Source organism: Microchirus variegatus, assembly GCF_963457635.1.
Source record: "Microchirus variegatus genome assembly, chromosome: 13".
Classification (NCBI taxonomy): domain Eukaryota; kingdom Metazoa; phylum Chordata; class Actinopteri; order Pleuronectiformes; family Soleidae; genus Microchirus; species Microchirus variegatus.
In genome coordinates, this window is record NC_139814.1 from 8,643,873 (window position 1) to 8,659,426 (window position 15,554).

The following is a 15,554-nucleotide window of genomic DNA, read 5'->3' on the forward strand; positions in this document are numbered from 1 at the left end:
TCTGCAATATCATCTGAAGACATCTGCAATATCTTCACTAAAGTCAGGGTGAGCAATACATTAACATTTAAATAATCTATCTTAGTCGATATTGTAAATATCTGACCTGTACTTTTTTTTAACTACTATGTTTAACTTCCTCTTTGTTAGTACTCATACTTTCTATCAGTAAACATGGTAGAAAATAACAACTTTTAAAATAGAACTCGGTTGCATCTACTCAGGCACTGCCAGCAGTATAATTTGAGTTTTTACAATCTTTTATTCAACAATATGATCACATCATGAAAGGTGATTCATGTTGTTCGAACAGCTCAGCAGGATGTGAGAAACTTCAATCTGACATCACTACAGTAAAGTAGCAGCCTGTTGAAATGAGTGTGTGTGTGTGTGTGTTAATGTAAGCTATTAAATTTTAATTTAAGGTTCCTAAATTTGACCAAACTACTTTGACAGGAAGTAGTGCTAAAGTGGCAACACTGCCTGTAAAATGTATATCTGACCCGACCCCATAAATGCATGGTCTTCTATTCTAAGCCTTGTGGTTGTTTTGAGTTTCTTTATGGTCTTTAGGTTGTGGTCACATTTTCTCTCTTCCTCATTCTGCGTCTCTTTTTTTGTCATTTAGAATTTTTCTGATCGACGATATTATTATTTGTGTCCTGGGGTCATTGTTGGTCTTCTTAAAATGATTCCTTTTCTCTGGTGATTCTTGTGTTTGGTGGACATTTTGCATCCCTGTGTTTTTTGTAAGGTCTCTGTCTTGTTTTTTGTGTTGATGTTGTTTTGTGCATTTGTGGTTGGTTCTCTCTCTCTCTCTCTCTCTCTCTCTCTCTCTCTCTCTCTCTCTCTCTCTCCTCTCTGTGTGTGTGTGTGTGTGTGTCTCTGTGTCTTGAGGTCATTTTCTGACTCGCTGTGGTTGTTTTCTGATCTTTGAGGTAGTTCTTTGGTCTCCTTGAGGTCATTCTTGTGTCTTGTGATAATTTCACGTCTCTGTGGGGTTTTTTTTCTTTGTGGGTGATCTTGAGCCTTCTGGTCATTTTGCCTCTCGCACTGATCATGTTTGTGTCTCATGGTAATTTTGCCTTCATGTGGTTGTTATCTCATCTCTCTCTAGTTGTTCTTGGGTCGTGCTAATTGTTCTTGTTCTTGTAGTCATTTTGCATCTCTTTGCAGTCATTTTAAAGACTTTTGTCATTTTACATCTCTCTCACTGGTCATTTTTGCATCTCTTTGCAGTTATTTTAAAGAAATTTGGTCATTTTCCCTCTCTCTCACTGGTCATTTTTGCGTCTTGTGGTCTTTTGTGGTCATTTTTGCATCTCTGCAGTGATTTTAAAGACTTGTCATTTTACATCACTCTCACTGGTAATTTTTGCATCTCTTTGCAGTTATTTTAAAGACATTTGGTCATTTTCCCTCTCTCTCACTGGTCATTTTTGTGTCTTGTGGTCATTTTTGCATCCCTTTGCAGTTGTTTAAATTTTTTTTGGTCATTTTCCTTTCTCTCACTGGTCATTTTTGCGTCTTGTGGTCTTTTGTGGTCATTTTTGCATCTCTGCAGTCATTTTAAAGACTTTTGTCATTTAACATCACTCTCACTGGTCATTTTTGCATCTCTTTGCAGTTATTTTAAAGAAATTTGGTCATTTTCCTTTCTCTCACTGGTCATTTTTGCGTCTTGTGGTCATTTTGTGGTAATTTTTGCGTCTTGTGGTCATTTTTGTGGTAATTTGTGCATCTCTTTGCAGTCATTTTAAAGACTTTTGTCATTTTACATCACTCTCACTGGTAATTTTTGCGTCTTGTGGTCATTTTTGTGGTAATTTGTGCATCTCTTTGCAGTCATTTTAAAGAATTTTGTCATTTTACATCACTCTCACTGGTCATTTTTGCATCTCTTTGCAGTAATTTTTAAGAAATTTGGTATTTTCCCCTCTATCTCACTGGTCATTTTTGTGTCTTGTGGTCATTTTTACATCTCTTTGCAGTTATTTTTTTAAAAAATTGGTCATTTTCCTTTCTCTCACTGGTCATTTTTGCGTCTTGTGGTCATTTTTGCATCTCTGCAGGCATTTAAAAGACTTTTGTCATTTAACATCACTCTCACTGGTAATTTTTGCATCTCTTTGCAGTTATTTTAAAGAAATTTGGTCATTTTCCTTTCTCTCACTGGTCATTTTTGCGTCTCGTGGTCTTTTGTGGTCATTTTTGCATCTTTGCAGTCATTTTAAAGACTTGTCATTTTCCCTCTCTCTCACTGGTCATTTTGCCTCTCGCACTGATCATGTTTGTGTCTCATGGTAGTTTTGCCTTCATGTGGTTGTTATCTCATCTCTCTCTAGTTGTTCTTGGGTCGTGCTAATTGTTCTTGTTCTTGTAGTCATTTTGCATCTCTTTGCAGTCATTTTAAAGACTTTTGTCATTTTACATCTCTCTCACTGGTCATTTTTGCATCTCTTTGCAGTTATTTTAAAGAAATTTGGTCATTTTCCCTCTCTCTCACTGGTCATTTTTGCGTCTTGTGGTCTTTTGTGGTCATTTTTGCATCTCTGCAGTGATTTTAAAGACTTGTCATTTTACATCACTCTCACTGGTAATTTTTGCATCTCTTTGCAGTTATTTTAAAGACATTTGGTCATTTTCCCTCTCTCTCACTGGTCATTTTTGTGTCTTGTGGTCATTTTTGCATCCCTTTGCAGTTATTTAAATTTTTTTTGGTCATTTTCCTTTCTCTCACTGGTCATTTTTGCGTCTTGTGGTCTTTTGTGGTCATTTTTGCATCTCTGCAGTCATTTTAAAGACTTTTGTCATTTAACATCACTCTCACTGGTCATTTTTGCATCTCTTTGCAGTTATTTTAAAGAAATTTGGTCATTTTCCTTTCTCTCACTGGTCATTTTTGCGTCTTGTGGTCATTTTTGCATCTTTGCAGTCATTTTAAAGACTTTTGTCATTTTACATCACTCCCACTGGTCATTTTTGCACCTCTTTGCAGTAATTTTAAAGAAATTTGGTCATTTTCCTTTCTCTCACTGCTCATTTTTGCGTCTTGTGGTCATTTTTGCATCTCTTTGTAGTCATTTGAAAGACTTTTGGTCATTTTGCATTTCTCTTACTGGTCATTTGTGTGTCTGTGGATGTTATCTCATCTCTCTGTGGTTGTTCTTGAGTCTCTGAATGTTCTTGTATCTTGTGGTCATTTTTCAGTCGTATTGCGTCTGCAGCATGAACCTTGGCCTTAGGCCTTATTCCCTCTGGTTGGTGGTTATCAATCACCCAAAAATACCAATTTCATTACATTCCAGTGATTTCAGATTAAACAGGAATGAAAGAAAACAACTTTATTTTATTGCAAAGTGTCTCTTTTTTTCCCCAGAAAAACACACTCTAATCCTACTGTGCTGCGGTGACAATGACGTCAGCTGTTAGGGCGGGGGGTTGTAGTGGGGAGGGGCGGGGACAGGACCTGTTTTATATCCAATCAGCGGCCGTGTATGTAAATGAGCAGTTGGACGGTGAGTGTGCTGAAGAGTATTCTGGAGTTGTGCGGTAGAAATCTTTCGGTGCGGACTCGCTCGCTGCTCCCTGTACTCGTGCGTCACTGACGCGGTGGATGGTTCGTTAACGGCGCACACAAACTCTTCTCTCCTTCAGATGTGTCGCACTTTGCTGCGATAAAACGGATATTTTCTCACTTTTCCCGGAGTCGCAGAGGAAGAGCAGCAAGATGAAATACAAAGTAAGTCCGTTTCATGGTTTGGAGACTTTGACGCTCAGTCAATTTCTTTATGCGAAGCTTGGTCTTAACTGTTAAAGTTGGCGTTTTTAAAATGGCGGAATGTCAAGAAGATGATGCTGGGTATTTTCATGTTACACGTACCAGGCTGACGTGTGTGTGTGTGTATATATGTATCATCTCGGTGAGCTGTGATACAGCTCCCGACAGGGGCGTACATACAGTAAAGATGCAACCCAAACCCTGCTCCCTCCGTGCCCCCCCCCCCCCCCCCCCCCCCCCCCCCCCCACGCCCATGTAGAAGTATGGACAAATAGATAAATTATATTTGACGTTTATCTGAATAGTAACGCATTCAATTTGAATAAAAATGCTAGATATTTAATCAATACTATTACTGTCTTGTATTACAAAGAAGATAAATATGTTTTGCCTTTTTTTTACAACTGAAATATAGGTTTACCCAGAGACTAAAGGCTTCAAAAATAAGTTGTTTGTTGTTATTATTGTTTAATCCACTGATTGTATTCTGAATTGCTGGTTTTATTGATATGTCCACATGAAGTCTTGTTTTACAGTATGAAGCCTTAACATATTCAGTTTATTGTGTCCGAGTCATTTCAGCTTGTCTGCTTTCACCGTTCATCTTGGGAAATGTTTAGATTATTTGTGGTACTTTTGGCAAATTGTCATGAAAAGCATTCTCTTTAGTCAGAATTCTGCCTCACAGTAAAATGGAAGTAATAACTGCTCTCTTTCTCGTGCAGTCATGATTCACGGGTTTGGAGGGGAGTGTCTTCACTTTTTTAACTCGATGTGTCCTGAACGGTGTTGTAGCTGCTGTTTGCCAGAGTTTTGGCTCAGACTGCAGACGTGACCTAGCACAAGCTGTGAGTTGTGTAATTCAGGACTCTTCGGGAACCTGCCCTGCCTGGGCCTGGTGTCAGGGTTTGGTTGTGATTTGATGGACATGTCCACATGTGTATCATAGTCTTCACTGACTAAAATGTTCAAGAGAGCACACACTTCTCAGAACCAGGGGAAGTCGACAGTGATGGGGAAAGTGCAAGGCCAGTGAGTGTCGCAAGGAATTTGCAGGCGGAAGGAACTTCAACACAACCTTCAAGATTGTTTACCTCATTCTGAACAAGACGGTTAATGTAAATACACGTGAACACTCTCCGACGTAGAAGTGTGTCTCCTTGCCTTTGTTTATGTTGAACATTCAGGCCAGATGGGTGCATAGAAACCTGTGCTCTTTGATCTTCATTATTATGTAACACTGCCAGGGGAAGCAAGAGGTTGCTGGGGAGAGAGGTGACAAATCAGGCAGGTAACACGACCTTGTCATGGATAGATTGTTTATCAAGTTTATTCTGGCTCACATCACTGCTGAAGTTTACAGTGTCAAAGTTTATGACCCCCCCCCCCCTTTTTTTTTTTTCTCTTGATCTCAACCGCCATGAATAATTCACAGCTATTTTAAGCACTGTTTTCCATGTTGAGCTGTAATATTTAAAGAGAAGCTTAACAAGGTTGCCCCAGTGGCGGCTGCCCTGCCACACATCTTGAGCCATGGTACGGCTGCAGTCTGACAAGGCACTGCCTTCCTCCTCCTCCACGTCAATGGCATTACGGATAGTTTCCAACAGATGCTCAGGTGTGAAGGAAAGGCTTTTCCACTATAGGTCACTTAATGCGTATAATCCCCATGATGAACCCGGGGGCACAGATGGGTCTCCAACCTCTCTCTCTAGGGAGGCCCAGGGATTTCTGAGAAGTAGCAGCATGGAAGATACATTAAGAAAAAATATGAGTAAGTTTAAAGTTGTAGTTCAACATTAACATTAAGTCTAGCAGCCAGGTAGATTAGCACAGCATAGATAATAACTAGTAAAAACGTTTTTATTCTTCACTTAGTAGTAGTAGTAGTAGTAGTGTAGTATCGAACTATACTCAAATTTAGTGTCTGGCTCTTTGAAAATTAATAGCCTTGAACAATGTCAGGTTATCCAGCCTTCAGAGGCTAAATACTTGGGTTTTTCCACCAGTTAGTCAGAAGTGAAGAAGACTCTCGGACGAGAGGTGACGCCTTTAAACTTAACTTAAGCAAGTCCAGTCGCCTACAGCCAACCACAGGAGATGACTGTGACCTGGATTACTGAGAACCTTCACAAACAAGCTTGAACAATGCTGTATTTCTGAGGCTCATAGTATTGTCAATGTCATTTTAGCTGATAGCACATAAACAATCATCTAGATACCGATCCCCTCAGATTTGTTTTGTGAATTGGAACCAAGATCCTGGGCAAAACTTGACACAGCCTCAGCTAAAGTTTTGCACTCACGTTCTGGTCAGTGTGGCTGTCAGACTCAATGTAGACATCCACATTGAGTCTGACAGTAACGCTGGAGACATTGGATGACATTTGCCGACCATAGTGGACTTCAGGACGGAAGCGGAAACTATGAATTGACCTTTTGTACACTTTGGTTTGTTCAGTCATTCATTCATTGTCTACCACTTTATCCTCCATCTGAAAGTCATGGGGCGCTGGAACCAATCCCAGCTGAGATTGGGGCAGAAGGTGAGGAAAACCCTGGACAAGTCGTCAGTCCATCACAAGGACAACCTACATGTAAACAATTTCACATTCACACCTATGGTGAATTTACTAACCTCTGAATGTTGAGAGGGAACCTGCTCTTTTGTTGACAAACTGAAGTACCCTGAATCCTTTGGCATCTTATTATATCTGTGGTAAGCTAATATTTGGCAGTTTATGTGGTGTGATAACCTAACTGCAGGGACACAATGGCTAAACAAAAGCCTCTTGCGTGCTCTCTTGCCTTGAGACTTCCACAACCTTTCAAATCATTCTTTCGCAGCTGACGTAACTGTTGCAGAAATAGCTTCACAACCACACTGAGGAGTGGAGATGTGAACCCATACACTGGCCAATATGTGTCTTCTCCTCACTTTCTCTCTTTTATGGGTTCAGGTTCCAGGCACTGGTCCAAAAGCGAAGGGAGCTGGAGGAGAGCAGACATTGTTTTGTGAGTGAGAGGGAGGAGGAGGATGAAGAGAGGGGGAGGAGGAGGATCTGTGATGCTGAAAGGGGCTGCAGAAAATGAAAGAGAGAGGAAGTTGTGGGGGGAACAAGAGGGCAAACAGAGTTGGATGTATTGTGGTGGGGGGATGGAAGTTGGGAGGTCTAGGGGCGCCCCGTGAGAATGAGAGCAAACCAGGCAATGGTGCATGGGAAGGTTGTTCGGAAGATGCACATGATTGTTTCAAGGTGCCTCTTTACATAGTTAATGAGTCTGGCAGCAGGGTATGCCCGGTCCTTTTTTTTCCTGTGTCTGTAGGGCGGTGGAATTGTGCAGGAAGACACTTTTTTGTATTACCTTGGCACAACAACAGTGCCAAAAAAAACAAACAATTTAACAAATGAAAAAACTTCTTGTTGCTTCTGCTTCTTCCTCTCTTTTTTTTTTGAGAATTCGCTGCACGTTTCACACATTTCAGCAGCGAAATTGCTTTTCCAGCCCACTGGCTTTCTGTCATGTAATATTTGAGACCGAATTTAACACAGACCCCTCATTATTCCACCACATGTTAAAAAAGTTGTGGAATTGTTGTGCTGTGACGCTGTGCTGCTTGACTTTCCCATCCCCTCACTGCGATGTTGCTCCTGTGCAGGATTCCAGTGAGTGTGAAGAGCTTCTCTCCCAGTGAGAATGAATAGCAGTCCCTCCTGCACCCCCACCCCTCATCCCTCACTGTGCCCTCACACCATGAGCCAACTATTAATATTTTTGAATCAGTCAGCATGTAGACTAACTGCATACAATGTGTGCTAGATTCATTTAGAGTTAGAGCGACAACCCAATGTCAGCAGCTCTAAACACATAATTACATTTTTTTGTTTGCTTGACCTGCTTGGCAGAAATAATTCTCGCCAACCCATACAACCCCCAGTCCTCTAATTTGAGGAATGCCAACTATTTAGCAGGGTCATCTCTCAAGTCGTAGTGAGTCAACGCCTGAGTTGACCCTTTGAAAATATGGCGATCAATAAACCAGTGTGTAGATTTCAATAGAGACTCCTTAGCTGGCAACTCCTTAAATGTGAACAATGGCTGTTATTCTTTGTCATACCAGATGATAAACTAATGATTGTGTTTGCAACTTTGTGAATTAATTAATGAAACAATGACTGATGAATCCTGATGGCCTGCACATCCATTAAAAACAAATGTTTTTTTTGTTTTATTTTGTTTTTTTAAAATGGAATCCCACAAAAAAAATAAGACTGACAGCAGGACTTTTGTGGTTTATTGAAGCTTCTGTTGGTGGTGAAATGGGAATCTAGTGCTTTTGTATTCAACACTTCTGCCTGATTGTTGGAAGTCAATGAAACCGAGGCCAATGATTAACAGGAAGAATATTTTCCGAGAAAGAGACACAACAGTTCACTGTTGACAATTTAAATCATTTGATTTTAAATTTGCTTCAGCATCTTCAATATTAAAACTACTGTCTTTTCTCTGTTTCAACCACAAATACTTGTGGATTTTATTGCTGCAGACATAATCAGTTCTTACTTGCAAAAATGAAGAAATCTAGAAGCAAACAGCACCATATGTAGATGTTCTAAACAGTAATTGTTCAAGTGAATATTTTCCCTCTAGTGAAGAGTGTCCTTTAATCCGTGGAAGCCTTCATGTCTCAGAGGCAGATGATGGCAGCCTCAGTTGTTTGTCTATGAGATCCTTGCGCGTAGCGTGAAATCGGGTTGACACTGGGGTGCATCTCCACCTCATTAGTTATTCCTATATGTAAAGCCATCAAATGTGGCCCCGCAAAGATACTGCTAAACATATTTTACATCTTGGTTCCCTTTTAGAGGGATTAGCTCCAATCTCTGGGGGTTACCATGATGCACTTGTGTGCCTTCTTTTGGCATTGGCACTATAGGCTTGGAAATAATCCATGTTGTCTCTGCACCGCCAAGCTTGAGTGCATTTTGGCTGAGGACCCATGAGTACCATCCATACCGTTGTCTTCTTGTCTTTCTGACGGATCTTAAACCCCCCGTGGATGCAGTAAATTGTCCATTTTAAGTCAGATGTCAAAGAGAAACCCTCGACTTAGCAGGGATTCAGCAGTGTGGATGTATGGGTCTTCAGTTTGAGTGACAGTTTCTCTTCCTGCTGCTTTTCTCAGGCCTCAGAATGACTTGGCAGTGAACAAGAGTCAACGTTGCACAATGTAACTTCCCCAGCAGCCTTTGCAGTTCACAGAATGTGTCTCCAGCATGGCTTTTATGTCTAATTATAGGTTACACATGGCGTTCATGGCCAGAGCAAGAGTCCAAGATGTGAAATGATAAGAACTGGTCGTTTGTAGCCTGGATATCTTTGGATTGTACAGGAGGCAGGAAATGCTGCAGGCTAAGGAGTGGGCTGGAAATGTCAAGTTACCTTGTGGTTAACATGACAGTAGTAATAATACTACTTTTAGTAATACAATTGTGATTAATAGGAACAGTGAGGAGGAGCTGAAGTTAGTCAGATCATTTCCTGTGAGTTATCGTAAAGGTTGCTGGTGTGTCCAGTTGACTCATAAGTTTTACTACTATAGACTGATGAGCTTCAGTGTGGAGTTTGACCAAAGCAAAGGTCACTGCCAGGAAGGTAGAACCGCTGTTGTATACAAGTGAATATTAATTTGGTTGGTAATTGATTTTACATTTTTTTGTGTCAAAATCAGTATAACCTTCACAGTGACAACATATTTTCCATAAAATGGAGGTTATATAGTGTACATGAGTTTGTTCTTTTATGGACAAAAGTCCAATTACAGCCCTGAACGCACTCAATCATGACAAAGGGCAAAACAAGAAAGTAGCCATCAATAAAGACAACTTCAAAAGCTGCTCTTTCTCGGGAAGCTCTGCATCACTAAGCACCTGCTTGTATTTGTGGATTTTTCTATTCAAGTAATATAGATTTTTGGGACTGATATATATTTCAAGAAGTTGATGTTGTGAAGGAGGACAGCTTGTGTAACAGAAGAGGACACAAGGGATAAGACGAGATGGAGGCAGATGAGCTGCTGTGGCAATAAGAAAGAAGATGATTTCAAGTATTAATAACAAATGTCAGATTGTTCTAATATATTGGTCCATATAGAAAAAAAATGACAATGCCTCCGATGTCCCTGTGATTACCACGAACCCTTTTGACCAATAAATGTCTTTCAGGCAGTCGTAAATGTCAACACCAGTATGTCTGTATCAAGGCTTCTGTTGGCTAATTACATCAGCCAACCAATACATTGGTCGGGCCCTAGTTTCATGGCAGGTTTATGGACATTTATTACATCTAAATAATGCATGTAAGTGAGGCTGAAATTGAATTTCAAACAAAAAATGTCTGTCATATCTGTGTCACAGCCATTGCTGCTGCTGCAATAGTGAACTTCCTGTTGTGTTCAGAATGCATGCACCTGTCACTTTCACGTCGTACTGCACTGTTTCTTCATAACTGTCACTCTGAAACTCAGATACAGTGTAAGAATAACATTGATTACATATTTTTTTTGTAGAAACTGCACAACTGGTACAATAATGATGAACTAATTAAGACAACTTTTGCAAGATGGTGTTAAAGTAAAGTATACCTTATTGTATCTTCCATAAAAATTAATAATTGGTTAATTGTTTGTTCTATAAAACTTAAGACTAAAACTAATTTTAAAGAAAATGGTCATATTGGTGATCTATAATTCAAACAATCCATCAATCACATTTACATTTTACATACAGTTACATTTTTAAAAGAGCTGAGTGCTGTCTTCTTGCGTTTTGTCGTCAGGGAAACCACCATTATGACACAGAGTTTCAGCCACCGACAAAACAAACATGCAATCTCTCAAACTCTGATGTTTTGAGCTGCGGTGGTTTTGTCGTAGCTTGCACTGTGGGATCGACAGAGATCCCGTTGAAGAGACAGTCGCCACGACTGATGCTGTCAAAGTGCTGCGGCTTGTGAATCACAAATAGGGGTGGGTGTCATATTTACCCTGAGGATACAATAGTCTTTTATTCAGTGTTATACACTGAATGGAGCCTTTTCTGTCAGTTCAGAGGAGCCTGGTTTGTTCTGTCTCTGTAGTTGCCGTTGAATGAAAACACAATATGTATATTTAAGTCGCAAAACAAGGACAAATGAGGAAGTAAACGCTCTGAAATATCCACCCAGTGGGGTTTTTGATTAGTTGGTTACAACTCTCTTTCTCTCTCTGTAACTGTGGTGTAAATAAGTATTGATCAACATATCAGTGTTAGTGCGGCATCTGTGCATGTGTTGGATCATGTCTCTCTGTGTTGCTGAGGTTTAAAAGGAAAGCTCCACACTGACACAAACACTTTTTTCCACAAGACGATTTTCAGAAACAGAGAAGGTAAAATTTCACCGAGCCTGCTGTGTAATCATGTTAATACACAGCCACTGGCAGGACTTATAAAGAGGCTGTAATCAGAGGGTCAGCTTTCCTGAAAACTGTCCAAATTAAGAAACTACCATGTACACTAAGCTCTCAACCGCATCCCATGAGCCTTTTCTACCCAGAACCCTTCACACGGCCCAGTTATTTGAACTGGCTCTCACCCGCACCAAGCTGCACTCTAAGGAAAGACTCGTAAAAGTCATCAGGTCCTCATTATCGTCATTACTATAATTATTTTCTATATTTAACCATGTGAAATGAGGCTAAATGAGTGTGTATGAAAAACCCCGGGACACGTGCTACAGTGGTACAGCCCTCATTTTCACACCAGCCCCCTGCTGCACCAGTACCTGGCAGTGGTCTCGCAGTCAGAGTGTACCACTTTTTTTGGGAGCAGGCTGATTTTGTTTGGGTTGAAACGTCCTCGTGTCTTTGAAAGCAGCACTAGCCCCCGTTGCTGTGGAGACGCGGGTTTCTGCTATGTGGTGTGGTGGTGTTTTTGGCCACAGTAGCTGGGGAATTAGAGTGTTTGTGAGCTTGTTTAGCCAAAGCCACCTTCATTATTATTAGACTGATGTGTACCCCGGAGAGCTGAAACCACCCAGAGAGCAATGATGGGCCTCTCCAAGTTATATAAGATTGGTTTTATTTTTGGTCTGGACTTGTCAATGAAGGTTCATATGAATGAAAGGACGTTCGCAGTGTTTATATTCAGGCGAGACGCTAGTGGGAAAATAAAACTGCACTTTTGATGTAGAGATGTGTGAGTCATTGGAGGGATATGTGGTGGTGGGCTCAGACAGCTGGGTCCCCAGGCTGGATGTTGTCCTCCAGGTGCCAATATGGATGGCTCACCTTTGCACGATTTTTTTACTTTTTAATGACAAAAACATACCAGGCCGTGGCACCTTCTCAAAGCCAGTTGTTGTCAAGGGAAGCATGAGGAAAACACACGTGTGTTTGAGGTTTTCTGCTCGAAAAATATCAAAACCATTAATCAAGCTAACAATAAACAAAGAAAATATCCGCAACTTTGTCATTTATGGTTAAATGGATTTCAAGCTAAATGTGTAAAAAATAGCAAACATTATGTTCCAGAAGAGTAAACTCAATGTTATAAAGAGTTGGAGAAAGAAAACTTGTTTTTTTTTTATTTAACAGACTGCAGTGATGTGGTTTTGTGAGTCAAATCATCTGCAACCAGTGGACTAAATCTGAACAAATAACAGACATGTAACTACTGTAAATCAGTTTTAAGAAAAAGTTAAATCTGAATAATGAAAGAGGCAATTGTCCCTTTAGTGTTTTCAGAGCATGTAACACACAAAATAAGAGCTCTGAGGCTTGAAAAGACCTTTTTTTCTGTTTAACCCACTAAAAATCAAATTCCTGGACCAGAAACACAACATATTGACATGAGGAAGCAGTAGATCATCTCCCGCTTGGCTGACTTATAACAGATAACTTCCTGGAAGCTCACACTCAAGGGCCTCACCCTCCCCTCCCTCTCTCCATGCCCTGCCTATGCCTGACAAATGGCAAACACATGTGTTTATAGGCGGATCAGTGGTAAGTGATGGAGTCACCGTGTTGTGAGTAACCGGTGTTTATGCCAGAGATCTGACGCCCGCTTTAATAGTCAGTTTCACCTGTGACGATTACAGTGGTGTAGCGGACTGAAACAAACAAAAACAAGACTAAAGGGGCTGAGCGTTTCCAACCATCTGCATCCCTTCAAACAGATCTGCATGAGCTCGAGCTGCTGGTAATTACAGCAAACAACCTGTTTGTTCAGTGGGATTCAGGCTGGTGTTAGTGTGGGTTGTCATGTTTGGAATCAAATCTGGTGGATCATGAGGGGATCGCTCCAAGTCGAGGCGTCATAAATGTACCCGATCAACCACATTACGGCAAAGCAGTGCATGTCTGTACCTCTGTTTATAAGGCTTCAACTATCTGTAATATCAAATTAAGCTTATTTTTACATTTTCAATAATGCTCATGGCTAGACAGAGAAAAACACACTGATCCACCGCAACGTTAAATAACCAATCACCTGTTTGTATAAAGTCTGTATGTTTAACCAACCGCAAGCTCAAATAAAAACCAGGCCACGGCAAGAAAAAAAAGTGTAAATGTGTGAAAATACTTTTGAGCTGCTCTCATTGGGATCTTTGTGGTGCCCGCGTTCACCACAACAGATGATGTTCATGTACACACACTGATGGTGGACCTCTGCACAAGACCAGATGTTTGTGCCTCCTGTCAAAGTCATAGTCATTTACCAACTAATATTAACCAGAACTACTGTAGGAAATTATTTTGACAGTCACCATGTTGTTTGAGTCAAATTGAAAAATCCTGTTTTGTGTGCGAAAATGTGTTCGGCCTCTGAAATATTAAGATGTTCACGATGTATGTGTTTGGTAACCTTGTAAAACAAAGGTCTGAGTCTGTGTAGAAGTGCATTAATCTCAAATGATGAAAGATGTTTCCTACAAGCAGCGAGATTCAGCAGGCAGCTAATTTCTATCTGGATAAGCAGAACGTGCAAAGATGAGCTGCTGAAATGTGATTTTGAAGGTCAATCTGTTCAAAATTATGCTTAAATGCAATTCTCATAAAAGTAAATGAGAGTCACGAATATGAAAGAAGTGGGAAGTATGTTAAAATTGACTGTAGAAACCTTAAAGCAGAACTAAGCACGAGGTTCACCTTAATTAGGGGGTGTCGGCACTCTCCCTACTGTCTGATAGTAGAAAAACAGCCTTGCAAGATCAGGGCGACCCAGGCTCCTCAGAATCAATGTCTTGCAAGAAACAAACTGGCACTACACACATCCTCTAGCCAGGTATTAGCTATATGATCAATGCAGTGATAGTGTTATTTTCTCAAATCTGCAGCGATGCTTGTTGCATGTCTGTGAATGTGTCACTGAGGACTTGACATCTTTAAGATATTTGGCAGAAATGTTCCTCCTCTGCTCAGATACAAGTGGTTTTCACTTCAGAGTTTGTTTGTGACGGTGTGTGTGCACGTGGCATTGACTACTGTCAGACACAGAAGAGGACAGAGAAGCATGGAAGGTGCTGCTCTTGTGTCTGTGAGGTGATTTAATTTCCCCTGAGCATCATACACTGACCAGGTTAACCAAAGCAGGACAGGCATTATTCAAGAGTCGTGGATAAGTTCATGACTGGAACTGATTTAAGAGCAGTAGTGACACTGGGGGTCATGTCATGTCATCATGACATCACCAATACATTTATGACATATGATGGTGGGTGACTGGTTAATCTGTAGAAGTGTTATTGATTGCCAAAAATAAACTTCTATATAAAGTATGATATGTTTTTCAGTTAAAAGTGAAAAAAACATCCAGGTCTGATACCACTGAGCTGTGGAATCACAGTCCAACATCAAGCAGCTATTTGGTTTGGTTGGTGGTGGTTGTGGGTTTGATTGTCTGATGGGTGTTGCTGGCTAATGGCTTCCCTGTCAGTGTCATTCGACACTAGCCAGGGAAGCCAGGCCCCATAGTAAGAGATAACAGTGTTTCTATCAAAGAGAGTTTCACATGGGAACTGTCTGAATTAGGCGGGTTAGAAAGAGGAAGGCCAAATAAGGTTCAAGAAAAGCCTAAAACCTAAGTGGGCTTCCTGATTCCCACACTGAGCCACTGAAGGGTGAGGTGTTAATAACACAGACCAACATGAAACACTACCTGATTTTGAAAATCTTCCAGAAACTTTTCAAACCAGTCTCTTGCTTACATGTTTTTCTGATAATCCTTCAGAAGTCTGTTGGAATATGTATTGGTGATCCAAACGATTACTAAATGAACCATCAAATATTGTCATTGACATTTTGATTGGTTTTAGTTATTTAGTTAGTTAATAATAAATTAAGTTCTAGTTTTCATCTTACATCTGATTTATTTCAGTTTTTGAACAAAATAACACTTCTGAGAACATTTTTTGAGGTTTGGGAAACAGTGGTCACCGTTTTTCAACATTCTTGACATTTTGCGGACTCATTATACTAATAGATGAGTGTATGAGGATGAATGTATCTTAAATCCCACTGTCTGTTTCAAAGTTAATCTAATGGGAAAACCCAGAACAACTAAAAACAAATCATCAAGTCATACCGGTACTGGAAAGTAAAAGAATAAACAAATACATTTTTGCTAATTATTATTTGGATAATAATGTGAAGCTCATGGATAAATTAAAACAATACAACAAACACAACAAAAGCATGTGTGGCTACTTCCACGAGTGAAATCTGTTCAAGTAT

At 40.3% G+C, this 15,554-nt stretch overlaps 1 protein-coding gene across 1 annotated transcript in view; it reads left to right on the top strand.

Annotated features, from left to right (window-relative positions):
• Positions 1-3,657: 3,657 nt before the first annotated feature.
• The window catches only part of nedd9 (neural precursor cell expressed, developmentally down-regulated 9), a gene marked incomplete at its 3' end in the record, with an annotated part of 34,061 nt that continues 22,164 nt past the window's right edge, over positions 3,658-15,554 (top strand). Inside the window, exon 1 of the mRNA XM_083900192.1 lies at positions 3,658-3,742. Within this exon, the coding sequence (XP_083756318.1) occupies positions 3,731-3,742 (12 nt within the window). The 5' untranslated portion in view covers positions 3,658-3,730. The remainder of the gene's footprint in view (positions 3,743-15,554) is intronic.